This window comes from Anser brachyrhynchus, assembly GCF_964034855.1.
Source record: "Anser brachyrhynchus genome assembly, chromosome: 23".
In the NCBI taxonomy this organism is placed as follows: Eukaryota; Metazoa; Chordata; class Aves; order Anseriformes; family Anatidae; genus Anser; species Anser brachyrhynchus.
The window spans coordinates 7,032,044-7,050,156 of record NC_137716.1 but is presented as its reverse complement, the minus strand read 5'-3'; the positions used below and the strand labels follow the sequence as shown (position 1 = coordinate 7,050,156).

Here is an 18,113-nt window from a genome sequence, read left to right as displayed (position 1 = left end):
GTTAAGCACGCAACCACTGGTGCAGAGCCTCCTGTGTGCTGCCCCTCTGCAGCCCCTCAGGCTTCGGCTTCTCCCTGGGTGTCCCCAGGAGCTGCCGGAGGATGATTCCTGCAGCTGGGGAGAGCCCCTGGTCATTGGCATGCAGCCGGCATGCTGCAGGGTGAGCGCTTCCTCGAGCCCAGCAAATTAAATCTTCCTCTGAACGCTGCAGATTAGGAGTTGAGATGAGATGAAGTGCTCGCGCGTGCGTTGCTGGGTGTATTTCCCTTCCTTGTGAAGGATTTTGGCAACTCGTGCCAACGAGCGGCTCCAATGGACATGGACGGTGCTGTGAGGCATCACCAGCCACCTGCACTGGTGTCCCCAGCTGAGTCCCCAACAGCTTTTAGAGCCATGCATGTTGGCAGTCGGATGGAAGGGACTGGAAGCAAAGGAACAAATCCTCAGCCCTTCACCTGGGCTGGGAGCTGCAGAGGCTGGTGGAGACCGCACAGCCACGTCGCACCGACACACAGCTCCTCCTGATCCACAGCAAGCAAAGCAGAGCGGCGATGCCAGCCCTGCGGAACACCTTTTGACTCTCCTGTACTTTCTAAGCACTGTCTGTATTTAAATGGCAGGGTATTTTCAGCTTTTCCAATCCTGGAGCTAACGAGTTTGGTCTGAGCATGTGTGAGGGGACACGAACAACAAGCTGCAGCGGCTCCAGGTGTGTTCGTCACCATCCCGCAATGTTTGCCGTGTTTTATTCTTGGCCTTTCCACACAACCTCCTCCGGCCCTGCCAGCCCTGGGCTGTGTCTGCCCCCTTTCCTGGGCACAGGAAGAAACAAGTTTTAGCTGCCTAGTGATTAGGGAAGCTGAGGCGATTCCAGATAAGAAAGGGTTAAGAATGAAACTATTAAAGGAGAACAGAACATTAGGTGTAGGGCAGGAAGCAGATGTACGGACAATGTATCTCAAAATAGGACATACGGGCAATATATCTCGAACAAGACATTGGAATCCAAGATAAGAAAATAATGAGCAGAAGATTCGAAGAAAAAAACAGTCCTTGCGGTTAGGAAGAAAGCTAATTCAGCAGAATCCTGACCAAGGGTGAAAAGTACACTGTGAGGAAGACTTATGGCCTTCCTCTCTGAGACCACCGACCACAGCTCGACGACCCCTGCCCAAGACCACTGAGAGGATCTGCGCAGGCGCAGGACACAAAAAACTGATTAGCATGAGAAGCGAGAGTAGGCGGGGTTAGATAATGAATATGTATAGGCGTTAATAAAATATTAATCACTGTGATGTATAAATTTGGGACGGCTTTTCACCTCGGGATGCACGATAGGCGGAAAGATCCCCCGTGCATCCGGCGCCGTCAATAAAGAATAAATCACTTAAAGAAATTGGATTTATGATCTTTGAATCAATCTGGCGACCCAGATGGGACTTCTTCTCTGTCGGACCGCAGGACCCGCTGGGAACAGGACTCCCTAGGGTACCCCCGGGATTTCCCGGAGGGACTCCTCGACTCAACGGATCACTGCGGAGGCAGACACGGACCCCATCATTGTAAGTGATTATATTCTTTATTTTGGTTTATTTGGTTGACCAGTCAATTGGGGTCGTCTGTAAGTCAGAAAGTAAAAGTTTTCTGCAGGACGGCATTTGGTTTTTTGGAAAGCACTCAGTTGCTGTTGGGAAACAAGTAACCTTTGCATGCGAGGTTGGTATTACGTTGTGTTTAAATGTGGAACTTGACCTTGGCTATTGTCTTTGGGATTTTGATTATACTCTTTATAACGTTACTAGGATCTTGGTGTTATTGTGGAAAGCTGCCGGCTTGTATTGTGTAACAAGAAACATTCTGAACTGTAACATGGGGGGGCAGCAGAGTAGTGGGATTCCAAAGAAAAGCCCGTTGGGATGTATCTTGAGTCATTGGAAAGATATAGGGGGATCCCCCGGTGGAACTGAAAATAAGAAAACGTTGATAAAATATTGTAATCAATGGTGGCCACTTTATAAGTTGGATTGTGAGGAAAAATGGCCACTGAATGGAACCTTAAATTATAATACTTTACTACAGTTAATGTTGTTTCTAAGGAGAGAAGGAAAGTGGGATGAGGTGTCATACGCAGATATGTTTTTCACTTTGAGAAACCACCCGGAATGGCAGAAGGAGTGTGGAATTAACTTAGCCCCACAGGATCCTTTGATCCTGGCAATAGAAAAGGATATGAAGAAGGAAGGGGCAGGAAAAATGAAAAGATGTTGTTCGGCGTGCAGTATCGGGCAGAGATGTTTGAAATTGAATGAGTCAGAGGAGAGAATGGAGGATTATGTCCTCCCGCCCCAGATAATAGAACGAGGCGTGGGGGCGAGCTCAGGAAACGGCAGAATAGATAAGAAAAATGAGAGTTGGGGGAATGGAGACTTTACCCCGATCACGGCTCGAACCCGAAGTAAGGTCGGGCCCATTATTCAAGCCCCGTTACGACAGGCTATGGGGGCTAACGGACCAGCTCGGATAAAAGTACCTTTCACAACTGCTGAGTTAGATTCATGGAAGGAAGCTGTGAAAGGATACCGGGATGATCCAGAATCAGTGGCCCGGAGGTTTGAGCTGATTGTAAAGAATTTAGATCCCGATTGGAAAGATATAGAGATAATGCTGGCAGCATTATAGGAAACGGAAAAGCAACTGGTAATTAAGAATGCACAAACTCAAGTACAGACCCAGGTAACGTCAGGAGTTTTACCTGGAACTGTGGAGGTATATGTGCCCAGAGTGGACCCAAACTGGGACTATGATGATGAGGGTGATTATAGGTTATTAAAAAGATATCAGGAATGGATTAGGATCGCCTTGGAAAGTGCGATACCAAAGTCTGTAAAATGGTCTAGGTTATATACCATAAAACAGGGGCAAACTGAGACCCCATCAGAATTTCTCGATCGACTAAGGACAGCAATGCAAAAATTTACAACGATAGACCCCTCTTCTGAGGAAGGTAAAGTCCAGCTCGTATCATTGTTCTTGGGTCAGTCTGCGGACGATATAAGGCGGAAGCTTCAGAAAGTGAAGGAGCCGGATGTGAGAGATTTAGAAAGGCTGGTGGAAGAGGCATGGAGGGTATTTAGGAATCGAGAAGGGAATGAGAAACAAAGGCTGGGTAGGGCTATTGCTGCGGCAACTGTTGCGGCCTTACAGAGGCAAGAAGAACCTTTTCGGGGAAAAGGAAGAGGGAATGGGATAAGGGGAAGGTCAGTAAAGCCTCCCCTGAGACTGAATCAGTGTGCATATTGTAGGGAAGTGGGTCATTGGAAAAGGGAATGTCCAAAACAACGGGAGAAGAACAGGTTGATGGTAGCTAGTGTATCTCCCGACCAATGAAGTGGACCGGGGGATTCTACCCTAGCAGATCCGCTGGTTAAAATTAAGCTAGGGAAATCAGGACAGGAAGTGGAGTTTTTAATTGACACAGGAGCGACTTATTCTGTGTTAAACCAGAAATTGATACCAGAGGATGAGGATTTCGTGACGGTGATAGGAGCTACAGGCCAGCACGAGAAAGCCTTTTTCCTAAGGCCTTTAAAATATAAGTTAGGGAAACAGATGGGAATACATAGGTTTTTATATTTACCAGGATCCCCGAAGTCTTTGCTGGGGCGAGATTTACTAGAACAATTAGAAGCGGAAATTGTCTTTGAAAAAGGGAAGGTGGGGTTAAAGGTGAGAGAAGAAAAGCTGATAACCGCGCTAAGCTTAACGCTGATACAAGCAGACCCCATCGGTAAAGTACCTTCGGAGATTTTAGACCAAGTTTACCCAGGAGTCTGGGCTACTGACATCCCTGGGCGAGCCAAAAATGCAGCCCCGATAGTGGTGAGATTAAAGCCAGGGGAAAGGCCAGTTAAGATTAAGCAATATCCCCTAAGATTAGAAGACAGGAAAGGAATTAAGGGGATAGTGGATAAGTTTTTAAAACATGGACTGCTGGTTGAGTGTGAATCTGAATATAATACTCCTATACTACCAATTAAGAAGCCAGATGGGAAGAACTATAGATTAGTGCAGGATTTAAGAGCTATAAATAAGATCACTGAAGATATACACCCTGTGGTAGCCAACCCGTACACATTACTGACTAAATTAAAAGATAATTTAGTTTGGTTTACCGTACTGGATTTAAAAGATGCCTTCTTCTGCCTGACTTTAGCCCCAGAAAGTCAGAAGCTTTTTGCTTTTGAATGGGAAAATCCAGACTCAGGACGAAAGGCTCAATTGACCTGGACCGTATTGCCGCAGGGATTCAAAAACAGCCCCACGATTTTTGGGAATCAACTAGCAAAAGAGCTTGAGGTTTGGGAGGCCCCAAACACCGAAGGAGTTCTGCTGCAATACGTTGATGACCTTTTGATAGCCACTGAGAATAGGAGCAGCTGCATGCAATGGACGATAAGTCTCCTTAATTTTCTGGGTTTGAATGGGTATCGAGTCTCTCAACAGAAGGCTCAGCTGATTCAGTCACGTGTAACTTACTTGGGGTTTGAGATTTCAGGGGGACAAAGGGAGTTAGGAACAGAACGGAAAGAAACTATCTGCCGTACCCCAGAACCACAGACCATTAAGGAATTACGAACTTTTCTAGGGATGACAGGTTGGTGCCGTCTATGGATTAATAATTATGGACTAATTGTAAAACCCCTATATGACCTCATCAAGAATAACCAATCAAGATTGGTCTGGACGGGGGAAGCACGGGCTGCCTTTAAGAAGCTTAAATTGGAGTTAATGCGAGCACCAGCTTTGGGTCTACCGGACTTGTCTAAACCCTTTTGGTTGTACTCCTATGAGAGACAAGGGATGGCTCTGGGGGTGCTGGCACAGAAGCTGGGCCCCTACAGGAGAGCTGTGGCCTACTTCTCTAAACAACTGGATGAAGTAAGTAAAGGTTGGCCGGGTTGCCTTCGAGCGGTGGCCACTGTCATCATGAATATACAGGAGGCTCGGAAGTTCACTATGGGACAGAAGATAACCGTGCTGGTATCACACACTGTCTCGGCAGTCTTGGAGCAGAAAGGGGCACACTGGTTATCCCCTCAAAGATTTTTAAAATACCAAGCAATACTGGTGGAGCAAGATGACATAGAAATTGTGGTTACTAACATTGTGAACCCAGCTTCTTTCCTTAGTAACGCTCCTGACGAGCCAGTGGTCCACGATTGTATCGAAACTATGGAAACTGTGTATTCTAGCCGACCAGATCTCAAGGAGGAGCCCTTGGAAGACGCGGACGAATCATGGTATACTGATGGAAGCAGCTTTGTGAAACAAGGACAACGCAAAGCAGGGTATGCGGTGACGACCACTCAACAGGTAATTGAGTCGAAACCATTACCCCCTGGGACGTCTGCTCAGAAAGCAGAAATAATTGCCCTTACGCGGGCATTGGAACTAGCAGCAGGAAAGAAAGTAAATATCTGGACAGACTCTAAGTATGCATTTGGTGTGGTGCATGCACATGGGGCTATCTGGAAGGAACGAGGATTATTAACGGCCCAAGGAAAACAAATAAAATATGCTGAGGAGATTTTGAAGTTGTTGGAAGCGGTAAAGCACCCAGAGAAGGTGGCTGTTATACATTGCCGGGGACACCAAAAAGGAACCGCTGACTTCGAGGTAGGGAACCGATTGGCTGACCAAGAAGCAAAAAGGGTGGCCGGACTGGCTGAGGCAGAAGCGCTCACTTTAATACCAGACGGTAAAATACAAACTTTAGGTGAAGGACAGGAACCTAGGTACACACAGGAAGATCAAAAGTTAATTGGGGACCTGGGAGGAAAAGCAAGGAGTGATGGATGGGTATACCTGAAAGATAATAGGGTTGTACTACCCTCTAATTTAATATGGCCTACGGTCATGGCAGAACATAATAAGACTCATTGGGGAGCAGACACCTTATATAAAAATCTGAGTCGAGTCTTGGTGGGAAGAAATCTGTATACTACGGTAAAACAAGTAACCCAGCAATGCAGTATTTGTTTGCATCATAACCCTAATACAGAAAATAGGGTAAAGTTCGGAATAATCAGTAAAGGAAACTATCCAGGACAACAATGGCAGATAGATTTTTCAGAACTGCCAAGAAAAGGGGGGTATCGATACTTGTTGGTTTTGACAGATACTTTTTCCGGGTGGCCGGAGGCTTTTCCCTGTCGAACCAACAAGGCAAGAGAAGTGGTTAAGGTTTTACTGAATGAGATAATACCGCGTTTCGGAATTCCGGCAGCAATGTCCTCGGATAGAGGCTCTCATTTTTGTGCGCAAATAGTTCAAGAAGTAAGTAAGGTCTTAGGGGTAGACTGGCAACTCCATACCCCTTACAGACCACAGGCAAGCGGACAAGTGGAAAAGATGAATCATCTAATCAAACAACAAATAGCCAAAATAGGGCAAGAGACTAATTTATCATGGCCTCAGTCTCTCCCTTTGGCTTTACTTAGAATTAGAGTAAAACCACGGACAAAGGAAAATCTAAGCCCTTTTGAAATATTATACGGAAGACCCTATCAGTTTTTGTTCAGCGGGGAGGACCTGACGCAACTGGGGTCGGGATACTTGTATAATTATTTAATAGGACTCCAAAAACAGTTGGATCAAATATCTAAAGTTGTCTCAGGAACCAGGGCTAGAGGGCTGGACCAACCAATCCACCCCTTTAAACCTGGGGATTATGTGTATGTAAAAGCATTTGCAGGTCGCCCTTTGGAAGAAAAGTGGACGGGACCATACCAGGTGCTGCTGACAACACATACCGCCATCAAGATTAAGGAGCAAACGGCCTGGATCCATTATTCGAGAGTGAAGAAAGCTCCAAAAGCCCCCTGGAAAGTAACGCTGGGTGACGGTGAACTGAAACTAAAGTTCAGTCAAGCAAAATGAAGACACTATGGTCAGGAGTATTTAGTAATGTAGTTAGCAGAAATTTAGTTAACAGAATTGTTTTATTTCTGTGGCTTATAGTTGTAATTGTGATTCAAGAATTGGAAGGTGCTTCTATGATGATAGAGAATGGTGGGTGGCCTTGGTCTGAAGCCGTAACCACGGAGGATAAGAACATTAATGGAAAGTTAGCTGTTGTGGTTATTTGGCGAACAAATGGTGATCATTTACATGCATTATCAGAATGGCAAAATTTAGGGGAAGGGTGGATACACCAAAGAACTGTAGGGGACGAAATTGAAATAGGGTGCCGAATGATTAATGGAACAGCCCACGAGAAAGCAACGGGGATTTTAGTAAAACCGACTTCCAAAAGTGGCCAACAAGAAGGTTGTATCCGCCCAGGTAAATTAGATTGTTGGTATAATTTTATATTAACACAGACTGTAGCAGTTAACTGTTTTTGGACTAATAGTGGTCAAAAGCTCGAGATCAAGGAAGGCGAGAGCCTCATGATAAATTTTACAATATATGCTATACTTCCTACGACAGTGAGACCCCCTATTGCACTTCCTTCCCCTACAACCTATGCCCAAGCCCCAGTCAAGCTGGAACCCAAAATTTATGAAACAGGCCCGTATGTAGTAAGGAACACAGGCCAACAACAATTGTTATTTAATCCAGAATGGTCTCTCAAGCATGTTGAATTGCTAATACAAATTAACATCTCAGCAGTTCAACCAGCCTGTTCTCCTTTCCTGAAGACATCATTAGAAGGCTGGACAATATGGTCACAAAAGCAAGTACACCTCAGGGGCAGAACACAAAGAGACTTAACTGGAATGCTAGGAACAGGATTAGGAGTTTTAAGTTAACTTCATGGTTACCCAACTTTCAATAGTTAGAACAAGTTTTTAATGATCTGGTTATGTTATTGGTAGTAGGAATATTTGTATGTATGTCACTGCGATACTGCTAATGGTAAGGGCATGCAATGCAAAAGAATTTGCATGGGGAAAAGAAAAGGGGGGATTGATTAGGGAAGCTGAGGCGATTCCAGATAAGAAAGGGTTAAGAATGAAACTATTAAAGGAGAACAGAACATTAGGTGTAGGGCAGGAAGCAGATGTACGGACAATGTATCTCAAAATAGGACATACGGGCAATATATCTCGAACAAGACATTGGAATCCAAGATAAGAAAATAATGAGCAGAAGATTCGAAGAAAAAAACAGTCCTTGCGGTTAGGAAGAAAGCTAATTCAGCAGAATCCTGACCAAGGGTGAAAAGTACACTGTGAGGAAGACTTATGGCCTTCCTCTCTGAGACCACCGACCACAGCTCGACGACCCCTGCCCAAGACCACTGAGAGGATCTGCGCAGGCGCAGGACACAAAAAACTGATTAGCATGAGAAGCGAGAGTAGGCGGGGTTAGATAATGAATATGTATAGGCGTTAATAAAATATTAATCACTGTGATGTATAAATTTGGGACGGCTTTTCACCTCGGGATGCACGATAGGCGGAAAGATCCCCCGTGCATCCGGCGCCGTCAATAAAGAATAAATCACTTAAAGAAATTGGATTTATGATCTTTGAATCACTAGAAAACCGGGTTTGGCTGCTAACAGCATCTCCGTCGTGCTTTTCACTCCCCTGTGTGACGGGGAGCTGGCAGGGCCGGGTGAGGGTGCCCGGCAGCAGGGCCACGCTCCGCGCTCCCGTCTCTGCTCCCCGGTCACCGCCACTTAGCGTGACGGCGCAAATTGGCGCTAATGAAGTGCTGCGGTCAGGTCAGGCCGCGTGACACCGGCATTGCCACCGGCCACGGCATCGGCAGGGCAGCTCGTCGCCTCGTGGGAGAGAGGAGAAGAGGGAGAAAACCACGCGTTTCTGCATTTCCTTGTCTTTTCTGCATTTCCCGACTAAACCCCCAGCGGGTGTATCAGGTGGGAAGCTCCTGCAGCATTGGGCTGAGGCAGCTCTCGAATGGCAGCCGCTTTTCTGCGGCACTGCGCAGCCACAGAGCCTGCGGCCCTCAGACCTGGGCACCGGGGCTTTGCCCAACCGGGGCTGGGACCGCCGGGCACGGCCGGGCCGCGGCACTGCCCCCAGGTCCCGGCCGCCGTCGAGGCCCCGGTCCCGCCCCGCCGCCATTTTGGGGCCGCGGAGCCGCCCGGTGCGCCCCGTGCCCTCCCCCGCAGCACGGAATGGTTCGGCCCGCCCCTCGCCGCCCGTCCCCCTCCCCCCGCCGCAGCCGCGATGGGCCGTCCCCGCCGCCATGGCGCCCCCCCGCGGATGGACAGCGGCACTCCCGCCGCGGGGCGGGGCCACGGCTGGACACGCCCCCTGCCGCTGACCAATGGCGCGGTGGCGGCCGCCCCCTGCCGCCGAGGGGCTGGGGCGTCCCCAGTGCCCCCCTGCTCGGCGCGATGGGCCGTTCCCACCGCCCCGGTACACGGGGCTGGGGCGGTCCATTCGTATCTCGGGGGGGGGGGGGGGAAGTGGTCACGCAGCCCCGGGGGGCACTGGAATGGCAGCTGGTGGCGGGGTGGCTGTGTGGGGCGAGGAGCCTGCACCAGGCCCATGGCTGCCCCGCGGCTGCCTCAAAGTCACTGTGTACACGGCAGAGACTGCCCCACGGCTGCCCCAACATCACTCCATACACTGCATACACTGCCCCACAGCAGCCCCAGTGTCACTGCATACACTGCCTCACAGCTGCCCCAATGTCACTGCATACACTGCCCCATGGCTGCCCCAAAGTTACTGTATGTGCTGCATACACAGCCCCACGGCTGTTCCAGAGTCACTCTACACACTGCCTCATGGCTGCCCCAATGTCACTTCATACACTGTGTACACTGCCCCACGGCTGCCCCACAGCCGCTCAGCCCGTCCCCTAAGATGGAGACCCAACGCACCCAGCAGGGATCCATGAGCCAGGCCCCAGGCGGCCTGGGGCCGCATCCTGCCCTCGCCGTGCTGGCTTAGAGGCACGTGGCTCAGCATCGCCCTGTGGTCATGAGCTGGGGAGTGGGGGCTCAGGGACCCCTCCCCGGCCTCAGGAGGTGGCTCCCGAGTGGCTGGGGAGGCGCTGGCTCCAACAACCAACAGAGCTAGTGGGGGAGACAGCGCTGAGCATGGCCCCAGAGTGTGCTGAGGGCTCGCCCTCGGCCCAGCTGAGGTGGGCAGGGGGCTTCCACCTCCCCTCGCTGCGATTGGGAGCACAGAAGGAAACTTCTGCCCCGCCGTTGCCTTTAAAGATGACCCCCACGTGGAGCTGCTGCTTCTGGTAACGAAGCAATTAATCATGGCAAGCATGGGATGGATTTGTAATCAGGTCCCTGCCCGGCCCCCTCCCGCATTTCACAGCCCTGGATGTTTTCCGGCCCTGCACCGTGTGCCGGGGAGGCCGGGAGGAGCTGGTGCAGAGCATTGATCCTGCCCGGTCGATTTTATTGAAACTCCCACGAGTGGCTTTAACTCCGCGTCGGATATTGCTGGCACATCAGTTTGATGGCGACGTGCCTGGCTGGGTGCTGGCCCTGGGGTCTGCAAGGAGGGAGGTGGCACGAAGGGGCTTGGGGGGGTCTTTGGTAGGTCTGTGGGTGCAGGAGTGGCCCTGCCAGGCCGGGGGCACCCCCCAGAGCCGGGGGCACAGCACCGTGGCTGGGGGAGTGTGGCTGGATGTCTGTGGTCTGGTCAGAGGAGGTTGTCTCCTTGGATAAATGTAGTTGTGTTCTGGAAAAGGTTTTGTTTGGGGAAAAATGTTCCAAGGAAGAAAGGGGGAAGAAAAGGGAAAAAAAATGGGAGGGGGAAGAAAAGGAAGAAAAGGGGGGGGGGGAGGGAGGGAGGAAAGGAAAGGAAAAAGGAGAGGAAAGGAAAGGAAAAAGGAAAGGAAAAAGGAAAGGAAAGGAAAAAGGAAAGGAAAGGAAAGGAAAGGAAAGGAAAGGAAAGGAAAGGAAAGGAAAGGAAAGGAAAGGAAAGGAAAGGAAAGGAAAGGAAAGGAAAGGAAAGGAAAGGAAAGGAAAGGAAAGGAAAGGAAAGGAAAGGAAAGGAAAGGAAGAGAAAGGAAAGGAAGAGAAAGGAAAGGAAAGGAAAGGAAGAGAAAAAGGACTGAAAGGAGAGCAATCACTGGTGGGTGTTGCAGCTCTACTGAAGGCTCAGCTGCATGCAGCCCATCGGTGCTCTTTGTTTTCACTGGTTTTCCACCACCGTTCTCCCTCCTGTCCTTTCTCCCATTTTTACGGAGGCAGGTTAAATAACAGCTGGGGTTCCTGCAGAGGGGGGTGGTAGCTGGGGCCAGATCCTGCCCCCTCAGTTGCCCCAGCAGGGACACTAGATTCCACTGGGTCCCCCAGACCGTTGCTGATGCTTGGCACGGCCGGAGGCACCAGCGTGAGATAAAGACGTCTCCAAAGAGAACGCACAAGTCCTATGGAAAACACAACTCGAAAAGATCCTGGATGCTGGAAATGGCCCTGGCTTCGGTCCTAAGCATGCAGAAAAACATCCAGCTCAAAGAAATCACCATCTGCGAGTAACTGTCTTGTATGGGTACACACACACATGGGCACAGCGCTCATCCTTCCTGCCCACACACCCACATCACCCCTCATTCGGGGATGGCTCCGAAAAGAAAAGAGAGAAAAAGAATCACCCATTTATTTCTTAAAGTCTTGAAGCCAGCTGCATTGCTGGGAATGATCGGTTTGGGGTGGAAAAGGTTGTTTCAGTTTTGGAGACCCTTTCAAATTTTCTTAGGCTAAAGAAAGGCGTTTTGACATCAGCATTATTCTGAATGAGAGTACTGATTTTGGGTGACTTTTTTCAATTTCTCTTTTTTCTCTTTATGTGCAAGCAATCTGATGTAAACAGCATACATTGGCATTTTTTGACTTGGCATTTCTTGCCCCATTTGTGAACCATCCAAAATCTTGACCAGCTGCAAGGCAGATGTGATACAAGCAAGCCCCTAAACATAAACACCTGACAGAAAGCTACTAAAACGCCCCAAATCAGGCACAGACCCACTCCTGGCTGCCTTGCACATCGTTACCGGTGCTTGTACGGAGCTCTCCCACAAACACCAATGTTGGCAAACCTCTGTGTTTGGAGAGACAATTTTTCCTGGAGTTCCAGTAAAACATTGGAGTTGATGCATTTGTCTTTGGGTTGGGATATTGCGGGTGTCTGGAGCAGAATCCAGACCAGAATTGGTGGAGGCGCCTGGGTTTCACTGAGCTGGAGCATTGCAGCCATGGGAGAACTCAGTGGACACTTTCACATCGGAAATGTCACCAAACACGTGAAATTTGTTCCCCACCCACCCAAAAGAACTAAAGTTCTCAGACAGGCATTGATCCATGGATCTATTTTCAGAGGCCTTTTACTGAAATCTTGAATCTCTCTGCCCATGCGGGAGGGTAACTCGGAAAAAAAGCAGCACGATGCCAAACATCCTGCTCCTTCTCCTTGCAGCTTGGGGAATGGTTGGGTGGGGACCCCTCCATCCCAGAGGCTCTGGAAGCACAAACTCCCACAGCACCAGCTCTATCACTTTTTAGAGCCAGACTGGGTCCGATGCTGCCCTTGATCCCACTGCTCCGTCCACCAACAACCAGCGCACCAAACCCCACGGAGATCCATCCTGAATCCCGACATCAAGGGCTGTAATTTCTCTGTGTGGATGTCGTGTGCAGGCCAAATAACAGATGGTACAAAATAAAGAGTACGGGCAGATTGCTACAAAAATTACGCATGCCACCAGCGTGGCCAAGACGTGTGCCCGTGGGCACTGGGCTGGCGCGGCACACTGTCCCCATCCCCGGGATAGGCTGCACTCCGGTGTCGCTTGTGCTCTTCAAAGCTCTGTAATGGGAGCAGCCTTTGCCGGCTGCAGAGGCAGACGCGTTGATATCTCTGTCAGCCCCTGATACCATCACCCGTCAGCAGCTCCGAATACATTTGCAATTTTATCCCTAATGGAGAGAGTTTGCTCATTACCTGCTCTTTATCAGCCACGGGTAGCATGACTTCCCACAAAGGGGCATCGCTCTCTGGAGCTAATCTTACTGCTTAAAGACCTGGCCTTTTACAAAACATCGCAGAGTTCATCGGCTTTAGTAACCCGGCACCGCTTACTTGATATACTCTGTGAAGGTGTTGTCATCCCCACTGTACATGAGGGGAAACTGAGGCACGGGGTGAGCCGGGAGGGAAGTGTGGATGCTTGAAGAGCCAACCCATGGCAAAGCCACCCCTCACATCCCTTCGGCCACATTGTGGCACTGCCTGTGGGGCACAGGGACCGAAGCCGAGCCCGCTGGCCCCAGATTTTAGGGCTCCTTATGCTGACACCCATGCCAGGAGACCTCAGTTCTCCTGCCTGGATGGGGCCGAGCGGCCGCTTCTCCCAGCCCCTGCTCTCCGTGCTCCCCTGGCAGCGCTGCATTTGGAGCACCCATAGCGAGAGGGGGTTAGCCCTGCCTGTGCCATAAGCAACAGAAGAGGTTGCAATTTGCTTTTCCTTCCTTCCCTCCTCCCCCAATATTTTGTCATTCATGTTTTTTCTTGCCCATCTGCAAGCAAGGAACCCAAGGCGAGGCCCGGCGAGTCCCCTCGCACAGCCAGTGCTGGTTTCTCCTGCGTGGGGATTTTCTGGCTCCATCTTCCATGGGACCGTGCTGAGCCCCAGGGGACACAAAGACCTCAAAGGGTGGGGGTCTTAGTGATTTCTGTAAGTGTGTGTTTGCCTCAGGTTTGGGTGGAGAAAATAAAGAGCGATGAACACAGAGGTTCAGAGCAAAGCCAGGATGGCGGGTCCAGGTCTCTCCTTGTGCTTTCTAAAGGCTCGAGCCGCTCCTTAGGCTCCTGAGCAGGGATCAGTGGGGCACCCCTGCTTCCCCGAGGTCAGCAATTCCCCCCCACCCCAAATTCACAGGGACACCGTATTCTACACAAGAGACGCTGGAGGAAATAAGGGCACGGTTTGGTCGGGGCAGCGTGGTCCTGCAGGGCAGAGCTTTTAAGCTAAACCCGCGGGACAAGAAGGTGAAGGAAAGGACAAGCACCAATCTCCAAGTACCGGGACAAAAAGTGGTACCCGCCAGGGAGAGGGGAACAGAAGCATCCCTGCAGCATCCCTGCCCACGTCTCGCCCGTCGCAGCTGACACGGACGGAGGTCGCTGTACGTGCTCTTGTGGTGCAGCATCGCTGGCCCCATTGCAGCTGCTTGACCGGAGCCAAGCAAACCACTCCAGGCCTTAATTTTGCTGCCTGCAAAATGCATTGAACTGCACTGAATCTGTTTTAAATGATTTCTGGACCTCTCTTGCGCTCCAAAAGCCACCAGTGCTTAAAAGAGCTATAGTGCATACCCCTAACTGAACATATAACTTAAGATAGATAACAATGTAAATCCCGAAATCCTAACCATGTCCGTGTAAATATGCATTTTTTTTAATACTTTTTTTTAAAAAAAGTCTTTATTTCAGTGGAAGCCCCATCTTTTTAAAACATTCAGTGTCCCCTCCTTTCAACACAAGACAATCCAGGTTGCTTTTTGTTTCGCTATTCCTTAACAACCCCCAAAATGTTCTAAAATCCATCATCCATTTTGCCTGTCCGCCCCTTCCTGGGTTTAAATCTTGCTGGAGATGATCTATATCATTTGAGGTATTAACGAGATTTTGAATTTCCGTTTAATCAGCAAATCTTGCCACTCGATTGCCACAGTCCTGCGCGGAGGAGCCATTAATAAATTCACTCACAGGCGGCGGCAGCTGAAACGTGCCGCCGGCTCGCTGCTCCCCGGCCGCCCCGCTGCAGCCCTGTGCTGCTTGCCGGTCTCCCGTTTGCCAATTGCACCCACCCAGCTTTGCTTTCGGCTGCGGACAGATGGTCTGCAGGAGGATTTTTTTTTTTTTTTTGCTCCCTTTTTGAGCAGTGTTTGAAGGCAGAGGCTGACCCCAGCCCCCCTCCGCTGCCTTTCATGCTGTGCAGGTAGAAGGCAACAGCCAAAAGCACATCCTGGATTGATCGGAATTCAAACATCCTTATTTCGATGCTGAGCCACGGGCTCGTACCTCGCTCGTGGCAGCTCAGCTCCAAAAAGGGAGCTGGGGCTGAGCTGTGTGCACGCGTGGAGCTGGGGCTAGGATGGATCAAAGCCTTCCACAGCATTCCAGGGTGGAGGGCTGCATGCTGAAAATCCTCGGGGAATTAGGCAGCATGGTGGGAAACTTCTCCCCTAAATACCGCACCCGGCTGGGGTGCTCCTGTTGTGGCACCTGTGGGAAACACAGCCAACCCCAAAACTGCACCCCAAAGCCTGGATGGGAGGGACAGGTTGTGTCCCGAATTTGTAGGGATCTGGAAAGCTCCAGCACTTTTGGTTGGATTTTTAAAAATTTCCTCTTAATTTTCTGTTCGCGTTGCAAGGCAACGGCCTCACTGGTGCTGTGCAAAGATTGCGTGGGGAGATTCAGGTGCCCGGGGGGGGGGGGGAGTGTTCTGTGCAGGATTTTTGGTTCCTGTACACCCAGGCGTTGCTGCAGGGTTGCTGGCAGAGGCAAGGTGCCATGCCCAGTACGGAGGGGACGGGGACAATTCCAGAGCAGGAGAAGGGAGCCTGGGCTCTGCTGCTGGGCTTCTCCCCTCTCCAACCATCCCTCCCCTTTCTCCACTTTGTTCACTGGGTGCTTAAAAACCAAGCAGAGATTGCGAACTGCCTGCAACTTCAGGCCTGCGATTTGCAGCATCCGATCCTGGGAGCTGCGCGGTGGCTTGAGGGATTCCCACCCTGGCAGCTCGGGGGCTGAGCAGCCCAGAAATCTGCCGCTGCTCAGGCCTGTCCAGGTCCCACAAGCCCCAGACCCACGTTTTGTCCCCATTTTGGTATTTGCTCAGGAACCCGCACAGAAGCTCCCAGGGCGGGTGTGTGGCAGAGCCCCCGCGGTGGCCCCAGCCTCTCCGGAGGCAACGGCTCCCCTCTCCATGGCGCAAGCTGCCCGGCCCTGCAACTGAGCAGAATGAGAAAATATTGGATTTGTTTTCTGGAGGAAAAAAAAAAATCCAATATTCTGTCTGCAATCCCAGACTCTGCGCCTGGTTATGGCAGGAAAATGCTGTAAATCTCCCCTTTCCCCACCAGCAGGGGAAGAAAGATGAATTCTCTTTTAATATTCTTATTTTCTCTCCTGGTTTAAGCCCCATCATTTTGCAGGCAGCGCTGCAATCTCTTTGTTGACCAGGGTTTAAACCTGCTCTCCCGGCTCCCCCGACCCCAGGAAGTCTGCCTTGCACACCCTGCCCAGCAGCTCTCAGGCAGCGGCAATGAGATTTTAATAGATGTATTTTCAAATTAGTTCTGGGCCTTTCAAGACTTATCAGTTAAATGAGGTTTTTCAAATTGATTCAAAGGTCACTGCGAGAGTTTTCTCTTCTCTGTTATCTCTCCCTTATGGTTTCAGTGGCGATTGACAGGACAGAGGAAAAAAAAAAATTGCCCCCGCCTCGTACGCCCAGAAAAAAAAACAAAAATCCACCCCAAATGGGCACCCCCCAAAAAAATGACAGCCGAGAGGTGGCTGCATGCAAAGCCGCGGGCTGGGGCTCGGCTTTGGGCCCCCCCCCAGGGCAGGCTGAGAGGAGCCCGGCGGGGCTGAGGGGTTTTGGGGTTGGGGTGCGGGGTGGTGCTGGGGAGGGGGGGTCCGGGGGGTTGGGGTGCGCAGCTGCCCCCGGCGGAGCGGGGAGCCCATTTCCTCGTGGGGAAGGGGGGGAGAAGGCAGATTTAATAATTTAACCGACGGGAGGTTTATTGGCCCCTTCTGACGCGCAGATTAGGAGCAAACAGAAAAATAGCTGCGGGCGGAGCGAGGCGGCCCCGGCGCGCTGATAAGGGAGGCGGCGCGGTGCGGGGCGCGGTGCGGCGCCGTGCGGGGGGCGGGTGCGGGGGATGCGGGGCGCGGTGCGGGATGCGAGGGGCGCGGTGCGGGTGCGGGCGCGGTGCGGGGGTGCGGGGCGCTCAGTGGCCGCCCCCGCGGAGCTGGAGGCGCCGGTCCCGGCTGGTCCCGGCGGGAGGCTCCGCGCCGGCGGAGGAAGGTGCTGTTATTAGCGCCTGAACTCCCAAGTGAAAATAAGAATAAATAACGCTAAAAGGGGGGTTTCCCTGGGGGAAATGGATTTCTCCCCTTCTTACTTTCTTTTGTTTTCCTTTCGTTTTCTTTTCCTCTTTCCTTTCCTTTTTTTCTTTTTCTTTTTCTTTTCTTTTTCTTTTTCTTTTTCTTTTTCTTTTTCTTTTTCTTTTTCTTTTTCTTTTTCTTTTTCTTTTTCTTTTTCTTTTTCTTTTTCTTTTTCTTTTTCTTTTTCTTTTTCTTTTTTCTTTTTCTTTTTCTTTTTCTTTTTTCCTTTTTTCTTTTCTTTCTTTTTTTCTATTTCTCCTTCTTCATCATCTTCGTCTCTTTCCTCCTCCTCCTCCTTCTTTTTCTTCTTTTTCTTCCTCTTCTTCTTCTCCTTTTTATTCTTTTCCTTTTTCTTCTTATTATTTTTCTTCTCCTTCACCATCTCTTTTTTCTTTCTTTTTTCTTTCTTTTTTCTTTCTTTTTTCTTTCTTTTTTCTTTCTTTTTTCTTTCTTTTTTCTTTCTTTTTTCTTTCTTTTTTCTTTTTTCTTCTTTTTCTTCTTCTTTTTCTTCTTTTTCTTCCTCTTCTTCTTCTTTTTCTTCTTCTTCTTCTTCTCCTCCTTTTTCTTCTTCCTTTTTTTTATAAGCGGGCGTTCGGCCCCTTGCCGGGGCTGGAAGGTGCGGAGCGGCCCCGGCTGCAGCCCTTCACAGCCGTTTTCCCCCGCTTTACAGCAGCGAACCAAATCGCTCCGGTGCCACGGAGGCGCCCCGCTGCCGGGGGGCTTCTCCCCGGCACCCCCGGGAGGGCTCCGCGCTCCCTGCCCGGGGCCGCTGCCGCGGGGGCGCCGCGGTTGGGCCGAAGTCGTTGGAGTGAAGCTGAAATTGAAACAAAACTCGGCCGATGTTCCCCTGTTCCCTCAGGTTTTCCGCAGCGTGTTCCTCTCCCTCGTGCTGGCGATTCGGAGTGCTAGCTCGCGGTATTAATTAGCGGCATTAATTATCGGCGTTGCCAAAGCTCTCGGGCATTTGCTGGCCCTTTGCTTTGG

The 18,113-nt window shown here is 50.5% G+C and overlaps 1 protein-coding gene and 1 long non-coding RNA gene across 5 annotated transcripts in view; one reads left to right on the top strand and one right to left on the bottom strand.

Annotated features, from left to right (window-relative positions):
* The window catches only part of ONECUT3 (one cut homeobox 3), a 32,095-nt gene that overhangs the window by 9,257 nt on the left and 4,725 nt on the right, over window positions 1–18,113 (bottom strand). Inside the window, exon 2 of one of the 3 annotated variants that reach the window (XM_080566383.1) lies at window positions 12,692–15,968. The exons of the other annotated variants lie outside the window; for them this stretch is intronic. Coding sequence (XP_080422509.1) covers window positions 15,649–15,968 — 320 coding nt within the window. The 3' untranslated portion in view covers window positions 12,692–15,648. Of the gene's footprint in view, window positions 1–12,691; window positions 15,969–18,113 lie in introns of those variants that run through there. 3 annotated transcript variants of the gene reach the window in all.
* On the top strand, window positions 843–8,526 carry LOC308182196. 2 transcript variants are annotated; one of them, XR_013941711.1, is made up of 2 exons: window positions 843–1,562; window positions 6,746–8,526. It is a non-coding gene; the product is annotated as an uncharacterized lncRNA (long non-coding RNA). The 2 variants fall into 2 exon arrangements; XR_013941712.1 differs by lacking the exon at window positions 843–1,562 and adding an exon at window positions 1,570–1,716.